Raw genomic sequence first — 27,812 nt, 5'->3', positions numbered from 1 at the left:
GTATATATAATAATTCAATAATAATTGTCAATGCACTTTTGAGTAGAGGATTATATTTTTCTGTGGATCTGTTTATTTTGGCCTACTTATTAGCCACACCCTTTTTTTGTGGTTCTCCCTCTCCCGCAAAAGATGTCAACTCTAATGCATGCAAGTCAGTGTGTAGGTAGAGGAAACTTCAGTTATTCAATATTTTTTTAATTTCCTACTTGATTTTTTTTTATCTTATCCCAGTAGGCCTAAAAGTCTTATCACAAATTTCTACCATACAAGATGCTAATGAGGTATGGTATGTGCAAGAGTGTTTTTTTTCGCCTATTTAAAACTAAAATTGACTTTTTAGCCAACCTTTCTTGAAATGAATCTCTCTTTTCTTTTCATAAATTTTAAAGCAAACATAATAAATTTGTGTTAAATAACTGGCTTAAGCCAAAATGGGATTTAATTTTTCTAAAGGTAGGCTAGGTAGATTTAATTTAAATAAAGTTTGTAAATTGATTTCAATTAATTTTATTTACAACATGACAATTTATTGACAATGTTGAACAGTAAAGCTACTAAAACCATAAGCCAAATCAATATGAATAAAAATATAGCCTAAGACAATTTTATACAATACTTTGAAAAAATATTTTCTTACTAAGTGACAAGATCAGGCTCAAATATAGACCTAGCAGTTACAAATTATTATACATGTGTTGGTTTCTTGATATATTTTATAGGCCTATATATGCATAAAAAGTGTTATTTTTGAAACTAAAAATAAAGAATGAAATTTAACTCTTTAATGTGAAACCTGTGCTTATATTTTTGCTGCACAAATACTCAGTTCTGGGTCTAACTTGAGATAAGCACACATGAATTTCATCTTCAACTGAAATGAGACGATTTCTGTCGTTGCTCTTGATGCTTTTTAAACAAGAAAAACGCTTGCTCACACATATAAGAAGTTGAAAACTGCAGCAAAATGTTCATTGCCTTTCCTATGAATGGCAGGATATTCTTCTTTCAAAGAAATCCAGAACTTGTCTAGGAGCAGATCAGTAAATCTCATCTTGAGCGTACGATCAAACTGCAGCTCACAAAGTTCTTCCTCTTCTCTCAAAGTTAAGTTCTTACCCTCGTGGGTAGCATAGTTTGTAGGACTGATGTCCTCCCCACACCAGGTGGAAAAGACCCGAGTTCAAATCCTGGCGATGATGGGAGGAATTTTTATGGGTCTTTTTCACATCATGGCTGAGTTAGTCAGTCTCAAGCGATGGCTTTTTTTCCTGGAAACTCAGGTTTTTTTTGTCTCAGGACATGCAATTTATAGACAATATACATTGACCTCAGAACACGTGCATTTATAGACAATATACATGGAGCAACACGGCTTTAGTTGCCGATGCTCCTAAAATCCAATAACAACACAAAAGTCAAGTTCCCAGGCTGAGCAGAAGATTCAGAGAAAGGGTCCCTCACCTAGCCATACACTTGTGTTGAAAGGGAGGGAAAATACTGTTCTATTTTGTTCTGCAGTTCTTCCAGGTAATTTTTCAATAAGACTTGAGACTTGCTGAGATCCTTCCTCACTCTCAAGCCCAAGCAGAAGTGGAAACATTTCAAGATTTCCTTTTGCAACATGATTTTTCCAAAGATTCAGTTTCCTTTTAAATCCAAAAATCTTGCCACTTGAAGTCAAAACATTTTCTTCAGGGCCTTGCAGAGACTTGTGCAACTTGTTCATGTGATGAAAAATATCTGCTAAGTAGGCTAGTTTCTGCAGCCATTCTTAATCTTCAAAGCACTCAGTAAAATCTGGCCTACTATTTCTGGAAAGTACTTCGGAAATTCACCTTTCAGCTCAACCAGCTTGTTGCGAACTCTTCCTCTGCTAAACCACCAGATTTCTTTATGTAGTAGGAGATTTATGTGCTCCTTGACCAGATTTTCACACGGTTTTTAAACATTCTCTAATAAGCTAGTCTTTGTTTAATAAAGTTAACCATTTTTGCAGCATCATCCAGAACTTTTTTCATTTCACCTCCAGGGGATTTTGACACCAGCACCTCTCTGTGAAGAAAGCAGTGTGTTGTGACAGCATCAGGAATTTCTTTTTTTTACAAGATAGGCAAAAGCTGTTGATGTTGTTGTAGTTCGGTTTAACGACACAAGGGCTACTACGGCCAAATTGTGTCTCTTCATCGTTAATTGACAAAAGCGTATTGTTAGAGAGATTAAATTATATGCTTCTGTACAAACCAATAGGCAAAAGCTGTCACGGAGCCAACCATTGATGGGGTACCATCAGTACAGATACCAACACAGTTCCTCCAAGAAAGATCTTATGTTTTCAGATACAAAGACAAAACATTAAATATATCTTGGCCTTTGCTTGTTTTGGGCAGTTCTTTGCAGCAGAAAAAGTTTTCTTGAATTTCACCATTTACAAATCTTAAAAATGCTACAGTATGACATTTATTGGTGAAATCTGTCGATTCATCAACCTGGATAGAGAAGCTGCTGTTTTTCAGTTTATTACACAAAACCTCTTCAGCATCATGTGACATATCATCAATACTTTGACTTATTGTACTGTTTGAGAGTAGAACCATTTCAATTTCTCATACCACAGTTTGTCCTAGCATTTTACTCACTATAATTTTACATGCTGGCATTATTAGGTTCTCACCAACTCATTACTTTCCCTTTTCTAGGCAATAAGTTCTGCTACCAAATAACTTGCTTCCTGGGCTTTTTCACTGAATGTGACTTTTTAACAAAAGCTTTACTCTTTTTTATTTGAGATTCCAATAACCTTTTAAAATAAACAGCACCTTTACTTCAAATGGTTGTGATTTGTAGTTGTCTTTTCAATTTTTCTGGAGCATTGCTGCATTTGTAAGTTGTTTGCCACAGATGATGCACAATGGAATAGGACAACTCTGATTACTAGCCGATGTAAAACCCATTGATTAAGTAGCTTTAATTGTAAAGACAGACTTTTTTGTGTCCCTTGGACTAGGGCAGTTGGTTGATTGGTTGGTTGGTTTTTAGGAGCATTAGCAACTAAGGCCATGTTGCTCTGTGAATATGCGGTGGTCATTCCTGACCTTTCCGCATCCTCCGTATTTGGTGGTGACGGGCTTGAACCCCAGTCTAAACTAGGGCAGTGAAATGACTCAGAAGATTGTAAATTCTTCATCACTAACCTTATCAGAATTGTCTATAGGTCTAGAATCTTCTTCAATCTCACACCTCGTCTTCAAAAATTGCCACATTAGACCGTCAGACATGTTTGTAAAACACAAATGCTAATAAAATATAAAACAGCAGGGAATAATAAATAACTAAACTAGAAAATTGCAAAAATACAAAAACTAATTTAATGCTAAGTGAGCTGATTTAATGCTAAAATACAAAAACTATTTGCTTCTAACCTACACAATCCACATTTTGCAATGTTTACAACAGAAGTTGGGGAGGTAAGGGAGGGAGAGGCTGATGTCGTCAACCTACTATCCTCCCATCTGTGCAATACAGTGCTCACCAATTATCAATGGTCTCCTCTATCTCGTGTCAAAAACCGAGAACAGAATCAACCAAATGAACACGGTCCTACTGCGCACTGCCATATGGCGCTGATAGACCTCTAATGAAATTGCTAACAGAGATGCTCGATCATTGTCCATCAGTGCGAGTGCTAGCATCGCGTGATGTGCAGAGTTCGAAAAATGATGTTCATTTTTTTTTTCAATCACGATCTCTCGTGGAACCCCTACTGACATCTCACGGAACCCCGTTTGAGAAACCCTGCTCTAGACAGTGTGATTGGTGCTAAGCAAAATCCTAGCTGTAATGCTATTTGCTATTTGGTTTTCAGGAGCATTAGCAACTAAGGCCATATTGCTCCGTGATATGCGGTGGTCATTCCCTTGACCTTTCCGCATCCTCCGTATTTGGTGGTGACAGGCTCGAACCCCGGTCTAATCAAGAAGCGTGTGCTATGCACTGCTGCTCCTTCCCACCTGGCTATGGAGACGCCTTAGCTGTAATGCAATAACCCATGAATCAATCTGTGTGCTAATATTGCTCAGTAGTAATTTTCGTGTGCCTTTCTAAACACAGTACTCATTTATTGATTGCAACTGAATGGATGTATATTTGTGTCAAGGCACAAAAATTGCAGTTCATTTTTATGCGAGCTTGCGTTCCAGCAGCAAATGCGTTAGGAGGATACAGTTAGGTATATTGCAGCAGCAATCAATTACAATTGAAGCTTTTAGATGCTTTTACACTATGATGACCACCCTGTGCTTAAAAAACATGAACCCCACAGTATGACCAATTATCAGTTTAAGTACTGACCTTCTCAAGAGCTGCAATCAATCAATATACCTAATCAATAAATAACAATGAATCAACTCAGGCTGTATTATATCAGCTACTGATATAATTCAGCTCAGGTTGTATTACATCAGCTACTGATATAACTGACAAAAAACTCTTCCTACTAGCTATTTAATTAGATAGAAAGTTTTCTAGTAATAATGAATTTGTTACAATATATCTAGCATTTTTTGATGTGAAAACATCTATGGCGGCACTAGAGTAAAATATATTGTTAACGAAATTTTTTAGGCGCCTCCATAGCCAGATGGGCAGTGCGTAGCACACGCTTCTTGATTAGACTGGGGTTCGAGCCCGTGACCACCAAATACGGAGGATGCAGAAATGTCAGGGAATGACCACCGCATATCCCTGGAGCAATATGGCTTTAGTTGCTAATGCTCCTAAAAACCAAATAACAAACAATGAAATTTTTTTACGGAAGTGATGCAATTGACATCACTTCCTATTAGGTGGCTGTTAGCTTTTAAATGACACAAATGATGTCACTTCCTAAATGGTGCTAGCAATGCTAACTCAGTCACTAATGTTGATTCGGTAGAGTAAGTAGTTGATTCAGTAGAGTGAGTTCATTCTAAGATATGGAAATGACGCTAACTCAGTTACTAACATTGATTTGGTAGATTAAGCAGCGGGTAGTAATATTATGCAAGAATAAAAGTAGAATATTATGCAAGAAAGCGTGTAGTAATATTATGCAAGAATAAAATGCAGACTTTAATAAAATATGCTTCTCAAGATTTTGATCAACATTAACCTACTTACCTATGCTTCTAAGTAGCGTAAGTAAGTAAGTTAGTTTTGATCAAACCATTCAAAAATTTAAATGGTCTCTTGTGCAGCCATAGATGTTTTCACATAAAATATAACATTTTTCACGTGTATAGGGTATACATGCTACTTTTTATAGAAATAACCGAAATTAAGCAATGTGTTGAACAAAACATTTTGCCCATTGCTTTACTATGCGATGCTGTCACACTACAAATAATCTTAATTTATAATAAATATAAATGCAACAAGGCATAATACTATAAGAGCTTAAAATTATACTATTAAATATAGGTGTGGATACACCATCAATAGCTCTTAAACGAAAACTACAATTGTAGTGTAAAAGCATCATTTCAATTATATCATATTGTGATCATCCACAACGAGTTACCATATATTGCACTACCTCGAATAAGTAATGCTTCACTAATAGAGATAACTATTGTTACTTATTCTTAGTGGGCACCACCACCCAGATGGCACCATTTCAAGGCTTTTAGATGCTTTTACACTATGATTGTAGTTTTCATTTAAGAGCTATTTATGGTGTATCTATGCCTATATTTAATAGTATAATTTTAAGCTCTTATAGTATTATGCCTTGTTGCATTTATATTTATTATAGTATTATTATGTACACCTGAAATCTCTCATATTGTGGGATTAACTTCACAACTGGGTTGTCATGATTGCAATACCAGGGTACCTGCCCATCCACCAATGAAAGGCCAACAAGCCTTGAAACAGTGCCATCTGGGTGGTGGCGGTGGTGGTGTCCACCGCGAATAAGTAACAATAGTCTTCTCTATTGTTTTTTTTGGTAGTTGTTGGCGAATAACTACCAAATTACTAGATAACTAGAATAGGTATAAACAGATATTTTGCAAGTCGTAACAGGCCTCGAAACAGTGCCATCTGGGTGGTGGCGGTGGTGGTGTCCACCGAGAATAAGTATCAATAGTCTTCTCTATTGTTTTTTTTGGTAGTTGTTGGCGCATCGGCTTCTGTGGCCATAATGCACCTCCCAAGGTTTTTGCAGTACTTTGATCCAAGCCCGAGGCGGGATTCAAACCCGCGACCTTTGGGTTGCCAGGCAGGCACTTTACCCACCCGGCTAGCCCGGTCAGCAGTCCTCTCTATTAGTGAAGAGTTACTTATTCGAGGTAGTGCAATACATGGTAACTCGTTGTGAAGGATGGCCACAATATAAGATACAATTGAAACAATGCCTTTACACTACGGTTGTAGTTTTTGTTTAAGAGCTATTTATGGTTTATCTACACCTGTATATATTATAGAACTTTTTTATAGAAAAACTAGCCCCGCTGTGGTGGCAAAACTTAACAATGAAAAAGAATACAGTTTATACTATCTGAATATACATATTCCTACACACACACACACACACACACACACACACACACACACACACACACACACACACACACACACACAGAACAGATTCTCGATTTACTGGGACACTTCAAGACTTCAAATTTAAAAAAAAAAAAAATCAACCAGAAATCATAAAATTCAAGATAACTAGAATAGGTATAAACAGATATTTTGCAAGTCGTAAATAAGCAACAAGAAGTGGCATTATAAGTCGTCACTGGGAGATTAATGTGCCTATTATCTTGCAACCCCTGCTATCTTCACACCCGCTGCTCAAAAAAAAAAAAAAAAAAAAAAGAGACCTAATGTTTAGTTTTATTTAGTGCATTGCGTCGATTGTTGTGTTCCATCGCACCGCAAAAATACAAATTTTGTTTCGTTATTTGTGTCAGGGATGTTGAAATTTTTTTTTTTTTTGTTTTGTTTAGAAATCGCGAAAATGATGGGTAAATGCAAAAGAGTTGCACTTTCAGTTAAACAGACTTAAAATTATTCAAAAGTTTGAAAATGGTGCATCCATTAAATCTCTAATGAACCCATTATAATGTTGGTGACCAAACCATACGCGACATTGTAAAAAACAAAGGGAAGCATCGTATTGGACACACGAGTAGCATGTGGTAAGTTTTTTTATCTATCGCCATATTTTTTACGTAGGTTGCTGAACATTTTTCGATACAGTAAGTCCCCAACTTAAGCAACTATGGATTTATGTAAATTTGTTTTGACTCGATTTTTTATTTTTTTTAATTTTTAGGATTGTAAAATTTAAAACAACAACAAAAAAAAATAATAATAAGCAATTGATAACGACGATCATGGCACGCAAAAATTGCACAAGTGAGATCGGAGTAACAAAAAATAAGAAAAAAAGAGAAAGTTCTTACAATTATTTATGATACAATTGAAACAATGGTTTTTTTTTTTTATATATATGACTGAAGATTTCAGTGAAGGGGGGGGGGGGACACACTTCGGTTTTATCGAAAATGCAATAAGATCGAGTTATAATAGAATTTATAATAGATTGCGCTAACAGAAATGCCCAATAAAATGGAAAGTGCAAATTGTTTTTATTGTTTTTTGTTGACCTCCAGAAATGTGCTTTAGTAAAATGTGAGCTTGTGTGGGGTGATAATAGTGAGTTTTTGCCATAACCCTGTGAAGTTTACAGAAAATTTCATTTTGACTGTTATCATGGTGTCGACTAAGAGAATAAGTGATAGTGGTACTAGTACATCTACCAACAAAAGGAAAGTGATCGATTTGGATCAGAAAATTAAACTAATAAGAATGTATGAAAATGGTCAAACATTAACAAGCATCGTGCTGAATTCAGATTTGTCAATAATAATATAGTAGCAATATGTTATTAGTCATTCCCGAGTTACGTAAAACTCAACGAAGTAAGAAGTCCTGGAACATATCTCTTACGTATGTCTGGGACTTCAGTATTTTTGGATTAACCGAGATTTGTTTTTTACCATCTATCCCGGAAAATCGAGAGTCTATATATATATATACGAAGCCTACATGTTAGACCAAATACAGATTTAGGTAGTTATCTCAGAACTAGCTGTATCAATGTGTGTGCAGGGGGTAGAAAATTTAAGATAGGGAAAACCCCACAAACTAGCAGATCCTGGTTTGAGTCCCGCTTCCTTAAAGAGCAAAATCGCTAAAATCACTTCAAGGTTGAAGTGACAGCTGAGGCCAGAAGTGGAACCATACAGTGCTGCTCCTAATAACCAAAACCACTACTAGACACAAGCCAAAGCTGAAGAGGCCCATCTCCACAGCCAGTTGAAGAAGTTGAATAGAACTGAACATATTGCATCAAGTGTTGTGCAGGATGAAGTCAATTGCATTCAGCCCTTAAACAGAGGGGAATCAGTTTGAAAAATCAGAAACAGACTCGTGGGGAAAATAGTGAAGCAAGTAGTGCTGTCCCTTGTATGACTACCACAAGGAAAGAGCAAAACCATCCAGCCCAACCAAATGGAAGTGTTCCAAGAGCAACTAAGCTAGTGACCACCCAGGAGGGGAAGAAATGCCAATGCATGAAATGGAACATCAAAATGAATAAGTTCAGTATAGTATGCAAACATACTACAAAGTAATCAAAGATGGAGACAATCTTGGTTACTTCTTAACAATTCCCAACATTCCAGGTCACAGAACAGTGAATAGCCGACCAGAGATGGACCATCATCACAAAAAACTTGATACCGCCTGCAATTGTGGTCAAAAATAAAGTAGGATGTTTGTGTTACCAAACACAAAAACGAAAAAATAATACAGAAAACAATTAATCCGAACTAAAGTAGAAAAAGCAAGAAGCACAACCTGGAGCAACTCAAGTGGGAAAAGATGAGGTTGTGATATTGAAAATAGAAAATGAGTAGAAGGCCCTACCAGAATTCAAGGGAATGGATACCACAAGGACTCACCTTACTGAAACAGAGAACCAACAGAATACCATGGCAAGTCACAGACCACCTCAATTGAAGAATAATGCTAGATTACCTCAATAACGACGATGTACCAATGAACACCATCTGCGGGGTTGTACACTGTGCTATAGTAGGAGTCACCAGGATCAATGGAAGAGAAACCAGAGCCCAGTAGAATGAGAAATGCAAAAACAAGGAACTGCCAGCATGGAAAAGAAGGCTTCAGCAGAAGATAGAAGAGCTAAGAGTCAAGACACTCAGCTAACCCAGTACCAATGGGGAAACAGAAGCAAGCAGCTGATTGGAAAAGAGAAGAGCATCCTGAAGAAAGACAATGCTCATAGAAAACAACAAGAAACAGAGGACAGAACAATATCTAGACACCTTGAAGCAGAACCTTCTCGTATTCAGCAAGAGATCATGCTGATACAGAGAGAGAGAGAGAGAGCTCAGGAAAACAAACTGGATCTTCAATAAAAATCATAGAGCTTTTTAGAGGAGCATTGGACAAGTAGAGAAGGAAGGTAATGGACCACCCGACCAGAAGACGATCAAGGAGTTTTGGGGCAACCTATTGAGCAGTGAAGTTAGGCATAACACCCGGGCTACCTGTATAGATCTAGAATGGAAGAAAACCAAGGACACAAAAGATTCATGAGGAAGAAGCATTACAGACAATCAGGAAGTTCCACAGCTGGCAAACCCAATGAATAGACAACATCCAAAAATATTGGTACAAGAAGTTTAGTAAAACACATAAGCACCTAGGAGAGTAGTTAACCCAAATGATTAAGGCACCCTGAGACAACACCAGAGTATCTCACTCAAGGAATCACCTACTTGAAGGCAAAAGACAAAGATACAAAAAAAAAAAAAAAAAAAAAAAAGGCAAAGTACAGACTGATTACCTGTCTCTGAACAATGTATAAAATCCTGACCACTTGCAGAGCAAAGAAGCTATCAGACCAATTAGAGAGAGAGAGAGAGAGAGAGAGAGAGAGAGAGAGAGAGAGAGAGAGAGAGAGAGAGAGAGAAATAAAAAATGGTTAAAAACAGAAGGGATGTAAGTAAAGAATGCACCATGGATGCAGCAGTAATCAAGCAAGCCTACAAGTCTTTTGCCTACAAGAAGCATTGTAACCTGTATATAGCCTACATTGACTGCTGCAAGGTTTTTGACTCCATGTCCCAAAGCTGGGTGACACAGAAGGTGAATATCTACAGTCAAGCTGACAGTGAAAAACTTCCCAGAATCAACCATGGCAAAATGGAGAATCACAATCAAAGTCAGGAACACCATGACCAAGCCAATTCCCATCAGGAGAGGACTCTTCCTGGTGCTTTGCGTACAAATCCAAAAAAAAAAAAAAAAAAAAAAAAAGGATCAGCTGCATGGGTTTGAGAAAACTTGCAAAGGCCGAAGAAACTGTGGTTCCAAAGTCTCAAACCAAAACGATGTTGATGATTTTTTTTTTTTTTTTGATTGGTAAGGAGTTGTGCACAAAGAATATGTACCAGAAGGGTGGCAGTTGAAAAGAATTTGGCATGTTAGGCCAGATGTGGCCAAGTCAGGTGAGTGGTTCTAGCTTCATGACAATGCACCCTGCAATGATTGTCAAGTAGTTTCTCACACAGAATGGCATTACAGTTCTTCACCATCCCCATATTTTCCAGGGTTGGCACCTGCTGATTATTTGCTGTTACCCAAAGTGAAATCCCAACTGAAAGTGCATCATTTTGACAGCATTTCAGAAATCCAAACCAACATGACAAGGGAGTTAAAGAGGGTTCCACAAAATCAGTTTCACAGTGCTGTCTAGAAGCTCTATGAGTGTGCAAAGAGGTGTGTCAAGTTACAAGAGATGTAGCCGACCGGGCTAGCTGGGTGGGTAAAGTGCCTCCCTGGCAACCCAAAGGTCGCGGGTTCGAATCCCGCCTCGGGCTTGGATCAGAGTAGTGTAAAAACCTTGGGAGGTGCATTATGGCCACAGAAGCCGATGCGCCAACAGCACATCAGCACTGTGGACTCCAGTCCACAGTGCTGATGTGCAAATGTTTCTCCAATTCATAAAGGGGTATCAAAAGGTAACATGAGTAATTAAAACACTGTCAGCTTAATGTCCGTTCCAGGGATGAAGTCACTGGTTAAAGAATTAATGCAGGACTATCTGGACAGGAATGCAATTATACTGCAATCACTTTGTTAAGGGATAGTCTTATGTAACCTATCTGATGCAAAAAATAATTTTTCATTTTGACTGAAAATTTGTTCCAAGTTACTGATTTCAAAATTTCTGTAATTTATCGTTAATTCAAATTTTGAGAGGTGCTCTTTCAGGTATTCAAATCTTTCTTGGACTTGGTCACTAAGGTCTTTGATTACATTCATTATAAATGTTGAGCACTTCCCAGCAGTTTCCTCTATACATTTTTTATGAGTAGGAAAATGAAGCAAATTTCCTTTTAAAACTTGATTCTGAAACACTTGAAGTTTTTTCTCAAATTTAATGATCTCCTTGTATAAATACCACAAATTTATCTTTTCCCTGTAGCCTCAAATTTAATTCATTTAAATGGCTAAAGCTCTGAACCATGAATGAAAGTGTAATCTTTGAAATATTCAGTAAAAATTTCATTAAAAAGGTATTCTTTATTGCTTTTTATTAGAACAGCTTTTACTTCTTAAACACCTCCCAAATTCTGGAGAGTGCCTTCCCATGACTGAGCAACGAACCTTTGTATGGGTAATAAGATGAGAATGTTGTGCTTGAAGATCTTCCAAAAATATTTTTAGAAGTTGCTTATTTAGGGATTTAGCAATAAAATGGTTGATGACTTTAACAATGACCTCAAAACATCCTATAATTTCTTTTTGACCTTACATTCGTGAACACAAGGCCTCAATATGAATGAAACAGTGATAATGCACAAAATCAAGTATCCTTTCATCTCTATTAAGATAAGCAATAAGGGCTTTGTTTTTACCTATCGTGTGAGGTGCACCATTGGTAACATTTGACACAAGTTTACTCAGATCAGTTTTGTGCACTGTGAGGAATTTCATAATGTAGTTTTTAATTGTAAATTAAATTGTAAATAAATTTGATGAATATCCATATACATCTTTCCCAGTTGTATGAAGCGGCAAAATAGCCAAAAAATCTTCTTCGCAGCTGCCATCATGTTGAATCAAATGAACAAAGCACATGAGTTGTGATATGCCCAAAACATCAGTCAACTCAGCAAGTCCCAGTGAAAAAAATACACAACTTTTGATTCCACCTAATAATTAATTGAATATTGCATCTGCCATTTTATAAACTCGATTTGAAACCGTATCATTACTCAAGGAAATATTTTTGGTGGAGCTAATCAAGGTAGTTTTCTGTTTTTCTGGTAAGGCGCTAGTAAGCACTTCTAATGATGACACTACACAATTTTTTATTATATCATCACTAGTATAATGAATGCTTTGCAATTATATTTGATAAAATAAATGAAGTGCTGTTTTTTAAAAAACCTAATTTAAAATATTTTTCTATCTTTCAAGTTTTTTTTTTTTCTTCTTGAAGTTTAGCTTTTCTAATATCACAAAATTTGGGGAAAAAATTCCTATGGCATGCTTGGTAATGTCTTTCACAATTCAACTTCTGATAACCAGCCAAACATGCCTGACATAATAAGCAAATTACACCAGTTCCATTACTATTATCTATTACAAAATAATCATATTCCTAAGAGGACTAATATGCATATGTTTTTTTTTTTATGTTTTTTTTTGTATTTGAAATGTGTGGGTCTAAATCAGGTGACTGCAAAGGTAGTGTTAATGCATCATTTTTTATCTCATCATGGTTGTTTTGGTTTCTTTTTAAAAACTTATCCATTTTGAAAGGGTTTAGTAACTTTAGTTAAATCTGTTAAAAGAAAATACATTTAAGCATTTGCACACAAAATCAGATTTCTTACTATAACACTTTCATCACCTTTAAAGTCATTACTATACATATACAGTACCTATAGCAGAAGTGCAACTGAGCAAAACCCAGAAGAAACCTGTTCTAACCTGTTAAAACTAGAAACTGAGAATCGCACACGAGGCAGTATCCTCGGTCTGTAGCGACGCTACGGCAAAAGTGATCGTACTGTCAACAAAGAATTTTGTAAAAATTTTTCTTACTAAATAAATGTCAAATTAACGATAATTAATAATAAAAAAATTTTAAGAATACATCAAATCGTTAAATTTTGACCTTTTTTTTTTTTTTTTTTTTTTTTTTTAAATTAAAACATTGGGAAATATATAATTTTCCTCCAATCACTAACAAAAGAAAGGATTTTCTAGCGAAGAATAGCATGGATTTTTGTAATTATCACAAAATCTTGAGAAATAGAAAGCACCTTTTTTAAATACAAAGATTTATATATAAAATTTTTAGCTTAAGTTAAGGTGCTTGTGAGCACCGATTTTAGGATCGGTCACGAGCAAAATTTATTTTTTAAAGAGTGTAATGGTGCTTGCAAGCACCAGGTTAAGAACCCCTGGCTTAAAGATTGCTTCTACTGGGATGGGATACACTTAAATAGAAAGGGTGCAAGAATATTTGCTGATGCTACTGAGGCAGTGTTAGATGGGGCAGAAAACTACTAGCTTGGTGGTATACAGAGACGAGTAGATTAACAAAGGCCATAGGCAGAGGTGAAAGTGATTCTTGCACTGCTTCTATTGGAATGAGCAGAAGCCTGAAAAGCAAGGTGCTAGGAATTTCTAGAGCTTCTGCACATCATCATAGAACAAGTAAATATATATTGACTGTGTTTGTGTAACTAAGAGCAAGAAGAGGTGCAGGTATACTGCATGAACACCAACGATACTATATAGTAAATAAATTTGATGAATATGAAGTGCTGGTCAAGACATCAATGGCGGATATTTTTGGAATATCAAAGATGTGGTGACACACGGATATAAGGAATGCAGAAATTGAATTTGGGGAGTACAATGTGTACAGGACAGACAGGACAGAAAGGAAGGAGGGGTTGTGCTGTTAGTGAAGAAACACATAAGATCTAAGGATGTTGTTGTCATTGTTGTTATTTTATTTTTAGGAGCATTAGCAACTAAGGCCTTGCTTCGGGGATATGCGGTGGTCATTCCCTGACCTTTCCGCATCCTCTGTATTTGGTGGTCAAGAAGCGTGTGCTATGCACTGCTGCTCCTGCCCACCCCGCTACAGAGGTGCCTAGATCTAAGGAACTGCACCCAGTTGACATGGGTGGCCAGTGCAATGTTGAGTCAGTTTGGTGTGACGTAAGCACTGGAAAAGCAAAAATGAGAGTAGGAGTGTGTTTTAGGCCTAATGGCCTAATAACTGTACAGAGAAATAGAGTCTGCCAGTAAATCAGAATGTCTTATAACGGGGGGATTTTAACTTTCCAGATATTGACTGTAACTTGTAGATTGGTCACTGCATACTAGCAAGAGTTTTGTGGATTTACTGGATGACTGTTTTCTACAGCAGATTATTAGAGAATCAACCAGAGGGAGTAATACTCTTGATCTGATTATCAGCAATGATCACTCATGCATTAAGTATTTGCACATAAAGGAACCACTAGGTGGCAGTGATTACAGTGTATTGATGTGGGATTTACTTAAAGATGTAACTACCTTCATGGGTAAAAGGAAGGGTTTTTTCTTTCATAAAGGTGATTTTAAATTCTATACAGTGGGACGAACTGATGATGTTTCCAACAGCAAATTCTATATAGCACGCACTCTAGGAATTAATCTTCGAAGCTGCTAGGATTTTCATACCAACTACGAAATGCTATTCAAGCTTTAGGCCTAAGTGGATGTCAGATAATCTAATGAGACTTGTGGCAGAGAAGAAAAATGCATGGGATGCATATAAATTATCTGTCCACACAGAATTATATGGTAGATATAAGCTAGTCCCTAATCAACTCATAAAAGGATTAGGCAAGCAAAGGCAGGTTATGAAAAATCTTTGGCAAAGGATGCAAAGAAGAACAGCAAAACTTCATTATTCTTGTCAATTCTAGAAAGAAAGGAATGAGTCAAATTGGTCCACTGATACTGATGGTTTGACTGTTGATGAACCTGCACAGATAGCTGACAAACTGAATGAGTATTTTGAATCTACACTCACAAAAGGAATTCTTTATGGAAGTGGAATCCAAAAGGTTATCAAACTCTAGCAGGGAGCTAAATAGTTTTGTAATAACTGAGAGCAAAGCGGAGGAGAAATTTTTGAAATTGAACATAAAAAAGGCAACTGGGGTAGATGGAATCTATCCAGTTATATTAAGGGAGGTGGAAAAGGAAGTAAGCAAATCTTATGTCATAATTATGAGAGCATCCTTGGACTCAGGGGGAGATCTGTAATTTCTTGTGTCACCATTGGATCCCTTTGTGAATTGGGGATACATTTGCACATCTTCAGTCAATGGGGACCTAAAAAGAGGATAATGGAGTCACTGGTTAAAGTAGCATTGCAGGACAATCTAGACATGAGTGCAGTAATAATTCAGAAACAACATGAATTTGTTAAGGGGAAGTCTTGTCTGATCAATTTAATTGGAAATTAGGATGTGGTCACAAAGGTACCGGATGAAAAAAAAAATTTTGATATCATCTACTTGGTTTTCAGGAAAGTTTTCGATACTGTTACACATGGAAGACTACTGTACAAATTGGAGCAGTATGGCATTAAGGGCAAATTGCTACAATAGATAAAACAATAGTTGAGTGGGAGAAGACAGAGAGTGGTAATCAATGGACACTGCTCTTCATACACTAATGTTATTGGTGGAGTCCCCCAGGGTTCTGTGTTGAGCCCACTGTTGTTTTGTATATTTATCAATGATATCGATGAAGGTATATCAGGCTTAATGTCCAATTTTGCAGATGATACAAAGGTTGGCAGGGTTATTAATGACAGTATGCTACTGCAACAGGATCTAGGAAAATTGGGCATATTGGCTGAGAGAAGTTTAACATTGAGATATGCAAAGCACTGCATATGGGTAGCAATAATCCCAGAGAAACGTACCACATGTGTGGTACTACACTAAGGGTAGTGGAGAATCAAAAAGACCTGGAGGTAATTGTGCAGTCAGATATGAAGGTTTTTTTATCAGTGCAGACAGGTTGCCAGAGCAGGTCATGGGGTATTGTCAATGATATACAGGAATTGTGCCAGCAAGGATAAAGAGGTGAATTCCCTTAGTATAAGGCAATGGTGAGGCCACACCAGTACTGCGTACAGGTCTGGAAGCCTCATTTTAGGAAGAATGTGGAGTTGCTAGAATGAGTACAGACAAGGGCAACAGGGTTGGCCTTACCAAGTAAGGCTTAAGTTCTGCAAATCGCAGCATCTGGAGACTAGGCACCTGAAGGTGATTTGATTGAGGTGTATAAGACTTTGAATGGTTTGAGCAGGCTCAATTCTTCTTCATGCAAAGATTATGAACCTGAGGGGGCACAAACTTAAATTGAGGAATGACAGTTGTAGAATAGATGTGCAGAAATTTTCCTTTAGCCAATGACTTTTGCTGGAACAAACTTCCATCTGTCATTGGGTGGTTTATTGCTGGAACAAACTTCCATCTGTCATTGTGGAAGCTGATAGCTTAAATAAATTCAAGGAAGAACTGGACAAACTTTTGGAGCAAATGGATGGGTGAAATGGGAAGGTTTTCTTTTGGCTAATGCTGTGTAAGCTTGCTTTCTTGCATCATATGCCTCTACTAATGCTAATGTTCATGCTATTCAGGTTACAGACTTACTACCTCAATGTCAATTTGCAATCATACAAACAGTTTGGATTTAATCACAGATAATCCAGAGGATGCCACAGACTATTTAGTCAAAACAGCACATACAGGCGAGGAAAAATATGTATTGATCATATCCATTGATTTTTCAGGAGCCTTTTATGCACTGTGGTGGCCAACATACTTTGCAGATTGTGATGTGGTGGAATATCACAAAATCTATACCAGCTTATACATTGAGATATGCAAAATGAGATATACTTAAGACAGGTGTAAGTCAAAACCAGATATCAGTGCGTCACCTGACGAGTGACAAAAGGATGTCCCAGGGTTCAGTGCTGGGTTCCAGTTTTTGCAACCTGGTGCCAGATGAATTCCTTGCGACAGAAATTGGCCCAACTGACAGGGCTTCCTTCACTGACCTTGTCTTGCTTGTTAAGGCCAACTCCTGGGTTGTTTTAGAACAGCATTGCCAATTTAGCAATCACTATCCTCCAGCAATGGTCAAGTATACAAAAACTAGCAATATCCAGCAGTAAAACCAAATCAATTCTGTTAAAAGGTAACTTGAACAGATGTCCATTGATTAAAATAGCAGATAAAACAATAGCCCCAGTAACAGAAATGAAATATCTAGGTTTATGAATTCTAGGATCAGTCATGCTGATTGGGGTTTAAAAAGGAAGACATTTGCTCTTATTTATAAGGCAACCTTCCTCCCAGTTATTACCTATGGTGCAGGCATATGGTACTATAGACCCACTTTAGAGAAGAATAAAAAGTGGAAGAATAAAAAGTGGACTATAAAGAATAATTAAAAGTGGACTAAACTATAGACTCAAAAAGAATCCCAACTAACATCTTAAGGATTACCATAAACCTTGAATTACCATAATGGAAGACTGCTATTGCTGCTATGGATAAAGGGATGGTTGAGTGGCAGAAGACAGAGAGTGGTAATCAATGGACACTGCTCAACGTGGACTAATGTTGTTAGTGGAGTTCCTCAGGGTTCAGTGTTGTTTTCTGTATTTATAAATGATATTGATGATGGTATATCAAGCTTAATGTCCAAGTTTGCAGACGATACAAAGGTTGGCAGGGTTGTTAAGGACACTACTGATGCTATGCTGCTGCAACAGGATCTGGAAAGGTTGAGCAGATGGGCTGAGAGGTGGCAAATGAAGTTTAATATTGACAAATGTAAAGTACTATATATGGGAAACAGTAACCCCAGATCAACGTATCAACTCTGTGGTACTACGCTGACAGTGGTAGAGAATGAAAAGGACCTGGGGGTAATTGTGCAGGCAGATATGAAGTTCTCTGAGCAGTGCAGACGAGCTGCAAGAGTAGCTCATGGTGTCTTGTCAATGATATACAGGAATTTTTCTAGCAGGGATAGGGATGTGATTATTCCCCTGTATAAGGCATTGGTCAGGCCACACCTTGAGTACTGTATACAGGTCTGGAGACCTCATTTCAAGAAGGATGTAGAGCTGCTGGAATGAGTACAGAGAAGGGCAACAAGATTAGTGAATGGAACAAAGGGTTGCTCTTACAAAGAAAGGCTTAAGTTTTGCAAATTACAGTGTCTGGAGACTAGGCATCAGCAAGGTGATCTGATAGAGGTGTATAAGGCTTTGAATGGCTTGAGCATGCTCAATGCCGATGGGATTCTTCCTCTTGCTCAGAATAATCACCTGAGAGGGAATAAATTCAAATTGAGGAAGGACGGATGTCGGATAGATGTGCAGAAATTTGCCTTTAGCCAGCGGGCAGTTGGTTTGTGGAATAGACTTCCATCACTTGTTGTTGAAGTTGATAGCCTAAACAAATTTAAGGCTCAGCTGGACAGGTATTTCGAACGAACGGAGGGGTGAAATGAGAGTAGTGGTTGTGCTTTTTTTTTTTTTTTTTTTGGCTGATGCTGAATAAGCTTGCTTTCTTGCATCATATGCCTCTACTAATGCTAATGCTAAAGTGCATTTTTTACATTCCTACAACAAAAAAGAAATTAGATTCCATATATGCAGAGGATTATACTCTTAACCACCCTGAGTGCATGCTGCACTATCTGTACACCTGCTCTGCAGGTCGTGGCAGGGGCACTGCCACTGGACTTAGAAATAATTAAAAGTGGACTAAACTATAGACTCAAAAAGAATCCCAACTAAAATCTTAAGGATTACCATAAACCTTGAGACTGATATTAAAGAAGAAAGAAAGAAAAAGAATAGCAACCACACTCTACCAGCAATGGCAGAGTTAGTGGGAACAGACACCTAAAGGAGAAGTCACTGGGAAGTTCCTGCTTTAGGTAACCCTAGTCCCCCCCTTCCATTTGTCCCAGGACTCTATGTCATATTTCTGCTAACAGGGCATGGTTCCCTGAATGCAAAGCTGTGCCAACTGGGTCTCACCTAGGATTGTAAATGTACCTGTGCAGCTGATGCTGATTAGGATTGGGGCCATATTCTTTATGACTACCACAGAGGTAGACTTATGTCCAAGACTGGACCTATAAAACTACAGAGATGTGTAACTACTCATCTTAAATGAAAGGCATTACATGATCTTGTCTGAGTTTGCTCAAAAAGTTGAGACAGGAAAAGTAACCATACTATGATTACTCAGGTTGTGACCCCCCCCCCCCACTTAGACCAATATGCTTACCTGATTGTGACATGTACTTATGGATACTAACCAAAGTGAGACTGGCCTGTTAGAATGTGTTTCCCACCCAGTGAGAATGTATAAGTTAGATATTGATATTTGTTAAATGAGATATCCATGTTTATCTGTATAAATGTGTATTATTGATGTATAATTGTGTATATTTCATGGAATGATTTGTTAAAGTTCAAGAGTATGAGAATGTTTATGTGTCATAGCATGCATGTTTCATTTTTTTTTTTTTTTTTTTTTAATGAGTGTATGTATCCTGTGAATAGTTGTATAAATGTCAATCGTGTGCATGATAATCTGAAGCACTCTATTGCATCTGGACTGCCTGACGTGATGGAGAGCTCTTGCCTGGGTGGGATTGTTGAGTGATAGTGATACACACTATGCTTAATGATCATTCTTGGAATATATAAGCTTGTTGAGTGACAGTGTGTATGGCAGTTTAAGCTTTTTTTGCAGCTCTCTGTCACATTTGCATTGTTGGATGTGATGGGGAGCTCCTGCTTGTGCATTTTGTATTTTGGTGTATTTATGAACTACGAATGGCAGTCTATGCTGGCTTGCAGCTCTCAATCACTTCTGCATTGTTGGGCATGATTGAGAGCTTGCATCAGTATTATTTATCACATTTCTTTTGTAACACTTATTTTTGTAACACAGATGTAAATATATAAGTTGAATGTGTCTTTAAGTATTTTATATGTCTAACCATAAAAATATGTTATTTGTCTACTATTATTATCCCAAGTATAAAAATTATAAATATAAGTGGACACATTGAGTGCAAGTATATGAGCTGAAATAAGTCTAAAGGGAATAATGTGTATATGTTTTTAGGCACATGAGTGTCTGCTGTGCTGTACTGGGTGTGTGCGCGCGGGCGTGAACGTGTGCATATGCATGTATACAAATGTATGAGTAAATATGTATATATGTGAGTGAATGAATGTAGGTATGTATGTATATGCCAATTTGTGTGTCTTGTGCTGGATGGGAAATGAATCCACTTAACTTGCCAAAAAAAAAAGAAAAAAAGAAAAAAAAAAGTGTTTTTTTTTATGAAAACTCCAAACATAAGAGGTACTGGAACAATAAAGCACAGTTTCTCAAAATGGAAAGTGAAATGCAATGTGCTATCATCGGCAAAACTACGGATAGGATTTCCAGTCAATGGAAGAAGGTCATTAATATACAAGAGGAAAAGAGTGGGTGAAAGAACTGAACCTTGGGGAACACCGGCGTTAGTGGAGAAGTTAGAAGACAGAGAGCGATCCGAGAGAAAACTGGATAACCAATTACTAAAAACAGTTGCCAAACCATAAGATGGAAGCTTGTTTCGAAGACCTTTATGCCAAACATAGTCAAAAGCCTTTGAGATGTCAAGAGCAACTACTTGTGTTTCACCAAACCTTTGCATTGAATTAGTCCATAAATGGGTAACATAAGCCAGAATATCACCAGTGGATCGACACTGATGGAATCCATACTGGCAATCGTGGATCAGACGGAAGGTTTCTAGGTAGTGTAAGAGTTGGCGGTTAATTGATTTCTCCATTACTTTAGAAAGAGTAGAAGTAATTGCAATGGGACGATAATTTGATGGGAGGGATTTGTCACCCTTTTTAGGAACTGGCTGGATATGAGCAAATTTCCAAGCAGAAGGAAAAACACCTTTGGAATAAAAAAATGAAAAAAAGGTGGCAAAGAACAGGAGTAAGTTCAGGAGCACAGGTTTTGAGAACAAGTGGAGAAATACCATCGGGACCTGGAGCTTTCTTAGCATCAAGATTCATCAATATCCTTCTGACATACTTTTGACGGAAGACCACAGGAGGCATTGAATGGGGCGTGTCAGGAATGGTGGGAGGTGTTTTAGCAAGATCAATTAATACATGAGTTGGAAGAAAAATGGGATGCAAGGAGGTCAGCTTTATCCTTGGCTGAAGTGACAACAGAACCATCTGGTTTTGACAGAGGTGGGAGCAGAGATGGGCAAAAGTTGCAGCCAATAGCTTTGGCAAGAGAACAGAATTCTCGTCTAACCATTAGGGCAAGTTTTCTACTCTTAGCCTGTTCAAAATCTAGTTTGGACTGATTAATAACTGCTTTATAATTATTGCAAGCTTTGGTGTAGGCAGAAAATGAATCTGAAGATTTGGAAACAAGTCAATTACGATATGCAACGTTCTTTTCTTGAACAGCCTTAGCACATTTATTGGAAAACCAAGGTTTAGATAAAGGACGAGATTTTAAAGTGGAGTGTGGAATAAAGGATTCCATTGCTACAAGAATAATTTCACTGACACAATCTGAGCAAACGTTGACATCAGAAGTTTTGAAACAGTGATCCAACCAAGGAAAAGAAATCTTGCAGGTCATCCCATTTTGAACTCTTGTAATGCCAAACAATATGAAGTTGGGAATAGCCATGATATAAAGGCTCCATTGGAGAAGAGACAATCAACTGAGGACAAAACATCTAAAGGACAAAAAACTTCGACCGTGTACTTAGTAGGATTGTTTGTGAGAAAAAGATCAAGCATGTTGGCTGTATGGTTAGGATTGTCCGGTATTCTTGTAGGTAAATGAATAATCTGCACAAGGTCATTAGTAATTGCAAAAGTCTCAGCATCTCAGCTGAATTGGTGTGACTAGAAAATGGAAGCCAGCTGGAGTTGTGAACAGTTGTGAAAATCACCAAGGAAAATTACCTCACTGTTAGGAAAGTTGGACTGGAGAAAGTCAAGTTGCAAAGAGAGGAAGTCAAAGTGCCCCAAGTGATTAGTGGAGTTGGGAGAATGGTAGAGACAACAGATGAATTTGACACAATGAGGTAGAGAGATTTTAAGCCAGAGAAGATCGAAAAGAGGAGATTCCAAATTACCAAGTCTCTGACAGGGAATATCGGAATGGACATGTGCACAAGTACCGCCTTTGTGGCGAAATGAATCATACAGTGAATAATTTGGCAATTGAGACGAGCAGTAGTGGAATCAATCGATAACTGAGATTCTGTCAGAAATAGTACATGGGGTTTGGCAGACTGCAAGTGGAAATGGACGGCATTGAGATTAGAATTGAGACCACGTATATTTGTGAAATGAACTAGGAAGTGTTTGGGAGGTTTAGATCTTTTCACAGATAAGCTTGCTCTATTAGTTTGACAATTAATTCTGTATTCAGTAGTAAGAAAAAATGGAGGAGGACATGCTGTATGAAGCAATGAAATTTTTTATTATGACGTACACATAGTAAGAATATACCCAGATCCTTGACATAACATGGCCTCGACAATGCTCCCCGCATACACACTACTTGAACTTCCTCCAGTCATCATCTGGCAGAGTAGAGGTAGCAAGATTATACACTAGCTGATCCGGAAGCCTCCTAGAGAGTTACCAACAGGTTCGGTCCGGTGTATTAACTAACGGCCTGCCTGCGAAAACCGTTTTAGAGCTGTACCCTCAAAATGTAAGGAAGATTGGATCTCGCCATGATGTTCATCACAACCTCAAAAGTCATCAGTCATACTGCATGATGGAAGAGATGGGGAACGGTTGATTGGAACTTAGCTCTGGAGACTAAACACGGGTTCCACCACTTTAAACCTCCAATAAGCAAAGTGGCGGTATTGCACCGGTTGATGAGGGTCATTGACCATCTAGTATTTCCTGGTAACACAGAATGGCAGCATTCCTCCATGTGGTGTGGGCACCACACCTTGACTCCTGCTTATGTTGGTTGGTCACCCACAGTGTGCTTGTGTATGGAGGTTATACCCAGCATTAATAACAGTTCCACCATTGTGAAGGTGCAAGCAGAAGATTTGGCTGTCACAGACCATCTAGACTTTGCTGAAATTGGGTCCATTTGACTTGAATGTCACCCAAATATCAGTTCCATCAGCGTTTTTGACTCCCAGGTAGCAAGTACAGCTTGTCTCGCATATCAGAGAAAATGTCTGTGACAACCTCAAGGATCGTGTTGTCCTATTCAGGGTACTGTATTGAGTGGGATGGGGAATGAATGAGGGCGTCTTATAAGTATTAACAGTTGTACCCTGGATATGTAAAAAAAAAAAAAAAAAAAAAGAAAAAAAAAAAAGCTATTCTTGAAGGTTATGTTGTATAAATGTGAGTGAATGTTAGGTCAACTGTGTAAACCACGTGGTGACCAAATGAATGCTTATGATTAGTATTAAAAAAAAAAAAAAAAAAAAAAAGTGAAGTCGTGGTAATTGTTTTATTTAGGTGGCATCTGCCTATTTGTATGATGATGAAAGTAAGATGTGCGAGATAGTTTTTTTATGTGCTTTTTTTTCAGTCTGCCTCTAAATATGTATATATATATATATTAAAAAAAATTGCAATCGTGCAAATGTAAGTATGACAGGTGTGCAACCAGGCTGAGTGCATGTAGGTGTGTGTGTGTGTGTGTGTGTGTGTGTGTGTGTGTGTGTGTGTGTTGCTCTAACAGGTCCCACAAATCAGACTGCAGTGGGGGGGCAACCTACAAGGAAACCCTCCTGCCCTTCTGAAGTCATGTCCCTTCTTCTGAGGCATGATGTGGGATTTGCTGACACTGGCTTTAGCTGACCTGGCTGATGTGGGAGGTGTCCCTCTATTCCTTCAACTTCCTATTTACAGATGGAAAGTCTTCCTATCATCCAGCTTCTTTATCTTCACCTATTCCTCTCCTCTTCATCTATCTTACCAGTTCCCTTTTTCACTTTCTTCCCTTTCCAGTGTGTGTGTGTGTGTGTGTTTTTAACTTGGGGCCCTCTCTGGCAAGCTCGGGCTACATACAGGATTCACCCCAGCCAGAGGATTCTTTACTCCCTATACGCCCAGCCTGCGTCCATGCTCCACGGGTCAAAGGATGGGCAATGTGGGGTTCCACTAGGGTCCCCATGGCTAAATGGCTGGAGGAACAACAGACCAACACTGCACTAAAACTTCACTGTCTCTGGCCTTTACACAGTGCAGAGTCGGGGGAAGCTCGGTGCTGCTTGACAAGCAACACTACACACTATGTTCTTTCTGTACAGATTGTATCCCCCATATTCAACTTCTTCAGCCCTTATCTCTGAGTGACACCATGTCTGATATCCCGACAGTCTACATTTGATGACTTAATCAGTATTTCAAATTCATCAAATTTATTTACTATGCTCCTAGTATTAGTGTATATGCAAGTATACATGCATCTGTTCTTACTCTTAGTTATCCTAACACAGCCCATGTATTTTTTTTTTCTTTTGTTTTGTTTGATGATGACTCACATCAGGGCTTGAAATCCCCCCAAGATATTGCTTTCCAGGCTGCTGTGTGTTCCATCAGTAAGCAGAGCAAGAATCACTTTCACTTCTGCCTGCAGCTCTAGTTAATCTATTAGTCTGTGTATCCCCAAGCTATCGGTTTTCCGATAGCTTGGGGATACCCACCTAACACTGCCTCGATAGCATCAGTAAAATCCATGTAAAAACAATCTCTCCTGTTAACAAGCACAGACCACGCTGAGTAAAATTCTATTCCAAGAGCCCTGTACAGTCTCTCAATGATTGAATACATTTTGAATAAATTTAAGGAAGAAATCAGGCATATTATTAGGGGGGGGGGAATGGATAGACAAAGTGGATAGCATAATTTTTTTTGACTGACGCTGTATAAGTTTGCCTCCTTGTATCATTTGCCAGTACTATTATTATTACCACCACTAATAATAATAATTGACATTCTATATGCTAAACTTGAGTAGGATCAGAGCCACTAAACAGTGGTTTAAAACCCAAAACTAAAAAAAAAAAAAAAAATTAAATTTAACCTAAATCCAGGAAAAAAGTGAACTTTCTGTAAACAATAACATGCATGGATACTGAAAATCTAGCAAAAATCAGAAAGGTTGGCAGAAATGGAAACAATTATTGAAATAGCTACAATGTTGCAAATATGTTGAAAACATGGGAGTTCTGCTTGTCTATGATTCACCATTAAGGCAACTTGTGGTGACAAAAGTTGCTTTGATGTTGAGAAACAAAGCAACTTTTGTTTTTGAGGCAATGCTCGCAATTGGATAGATGTTACTAGTGTAAGAGCATTGGTTTTTCACTAGAACTCAAGTTCTCAGACATCCATAATGACAAAAGCTTTAGAATATGGCTGAAGCTTCTAGTCTCCTTCAATTTTAGATTATTATACTATTAATACTCTTTAAAACTTATGAATTATAAAAAGTGATACTTACCCTTTTGAATATACATCCAATTTGATGGCTTGCCTTTTAAAGCACCTAGCTAACTGTCGAGCTTTCCTATTTATTTGGAACTTGAATGATTCATTATAAACTGAAATTTTAAAAATATAATGAAGTTTTAGTTATTCTGCAACAGTAATGAATGCTGGAATAGGAATGCATACACTTTTCTAACACTTTAAAAAATTCAACAAATTTAACTCACTTATGTGAATATCTTTCTGCCATAATCATTAATTTTTCCCTATAATTATATGTTCCTAAAATTAGAGCTTACAGGTATTACTTAAAAACATCTGTGTTATAAATTGCATTATGCATTGATGAAACCTATATAACAAAATTCAAAAAAAAAAAAAAAAAAAAAAAAAAAAAACTATTTATAAGAATTTTAAACAAGATACATAGGAAGCCAATAAACTCAACTGCTATCCTATGTTATAATGTCAATTATAGAGAAGCTATTTACAATGTTTTCCAAAACCAAATTACAGTCAATGGAACAAGTGAAAATTATACTGATCCTTTTCTCTTCAGTTTAATTCCTTCTCCTTGAATTAATGCATATCCTCTCTTGTTTCCAAGCTTATAAAAATAAATTACACACAGGGTATAACTGAAACATAAGAAGTCATCCATAGCAATGTCAGCAAATTGAACAGCTTTATTCTGCTAACAATCAAAACTGTTTGACTGGAGTCAGAATATAGGAAGCTGCAGAAACTGGAGTTAGGAAACTGCAGGTGCCTTCTTTAAGAAATGTCATTTGACATACTTCTTCACAAACTTAACTAAGTTAATTGGAAGAGGCAGTCTACGTGATTGTTATTACTGTGTGCTAATCAATTGATTGAGACTATGCTATTATATCATGTTGTAGATTTAAGTAATTTATTATTGAAATACTAAAATTTGAATGGTTGAAACACTTCAATGCCAAAGAATTGTGGCAAATTGGGAACTCACTGTTTCCCATCTGCAGGCCTGTTTCACGTGAGTGAACTAAGTTAATTGCATATCGTTAATTGATATGCAATTAACTTAGTTGCAATAGTTAATTGAAATACAGTAGAACATTGGTTATCCAGAAGTCAGTTATCCGGAATAATTTGAAAGGCTGATTTTTCTTCTTCTTTTTTTTTATTAGTGGTAGTCTCTGAGACAAATATTTATTATGCTATGAGAGTATTTCTGCCAATTTTTTTAAGTCATATATCTGGTGAAATGTTGTATTAGGACTAATGGGTTTTCTTGGAATTCACAAGTGATAGAATTTAGTCATTCACTTCTGTGAACCCAATTTTCCATGACATATTTTGTTCTCTTCGTTTCATATTATGTTTAGTTTAGCTCAAGATTCAGTAAGAATAATATTGGCCCGAAACTGCAATTTATTATTTTTCTCAGTTTTTTTATGGTAAAATGTCAAGGATTTTCTTTTACCTTAATACATTATAACAGAATTTATTTAATTTTACCTGGCGTTCGTTATCAGAAAAATTTTGCTATCCGGAAAAAATCTGACATTAATTATTCTGGTTAACTGATTGCTCTACTGTACTAGAATTTTCAATGTATTTCAAGATTGAAACTTGCAATTGTATAGAACTTGCAAATAATGGCTAAACATAACTCATTCTGTCATATGCACAAAATGTATTCCAATAGTTTCATTTGAATATCTTTTTCAAATTTTTAATATTATTTTTACAATGTTTAATAATATCATGAATAATATTTTATTATTCAGAACACTCTGGCCAGTTTTATTATGGGGGAAGACTGTTGTCAGGGAAACAGGTAACTTTTATAATAAAGACAAAAACTAGAACCAAAGTATGTCTGTCAGGAGTTAACACATTATGCTGCCAACTGGTTGTAAGTTTTAAATGGGAGGATAAGGAGAGTATTACTATTATTATTCATGAAGGAACTAAAGTCTTAAAAATTATGAACATTTTCAATATTTTCAAGCAGATTCAGCAAATTGCTTTGCAAGGTTTGTGACTATGGATGAGATGTGGGTCCATCACTTTCAACCATAGACAAAAGAGCAGT

At 37.2% G+C, this 27,812-nt stretch overlaps 1 protein-coding gene across 2 annotated transcripts in view; it reads right to left on the bottom strand.

Moving 5' to 3' along the window:
- l(2)gd1 (lethal (2) giant discs 1) overlaps nucleotides 1-27,812 on the bottom strand; it is a 518,195-nt gene that overhangs the window by 23,959 nt on the left and 466,424 nt on the right. For both annotated transcript variants that reach the window (XM_090373359.1, XM_090373358.1), the window contains exon 21: nucleotides 25,746-25,845. In XM_090373359.1, coding sequence (XP_090229485.1) covers nucleotides 25,746-25,845 — 100 coding nt within the window. The remainder of the gene's footprint in view (nucleotides 1-25,745; nucleotides 25,846-27,812) is intronic.

This window comes from Mastigoproctus giganteus, chromosome 5 (assembly GCF_048544385.1).
Source record: "Mastigoproctus giganteus isolate SK-2022 chromosome 5, ASM4854438v1, whole genome shotgun sequence".
NCBI classification, from domain to species: Eukaryota; Metazoa; Arthropoda; class Arachnida; order Uropygi; family Thelyphonidae; genus Mastigoproctus; species Mastigoproctus giganteus.
This window is presented reverse-complemented; position numbering and strand designations above follow the sequence as displayed.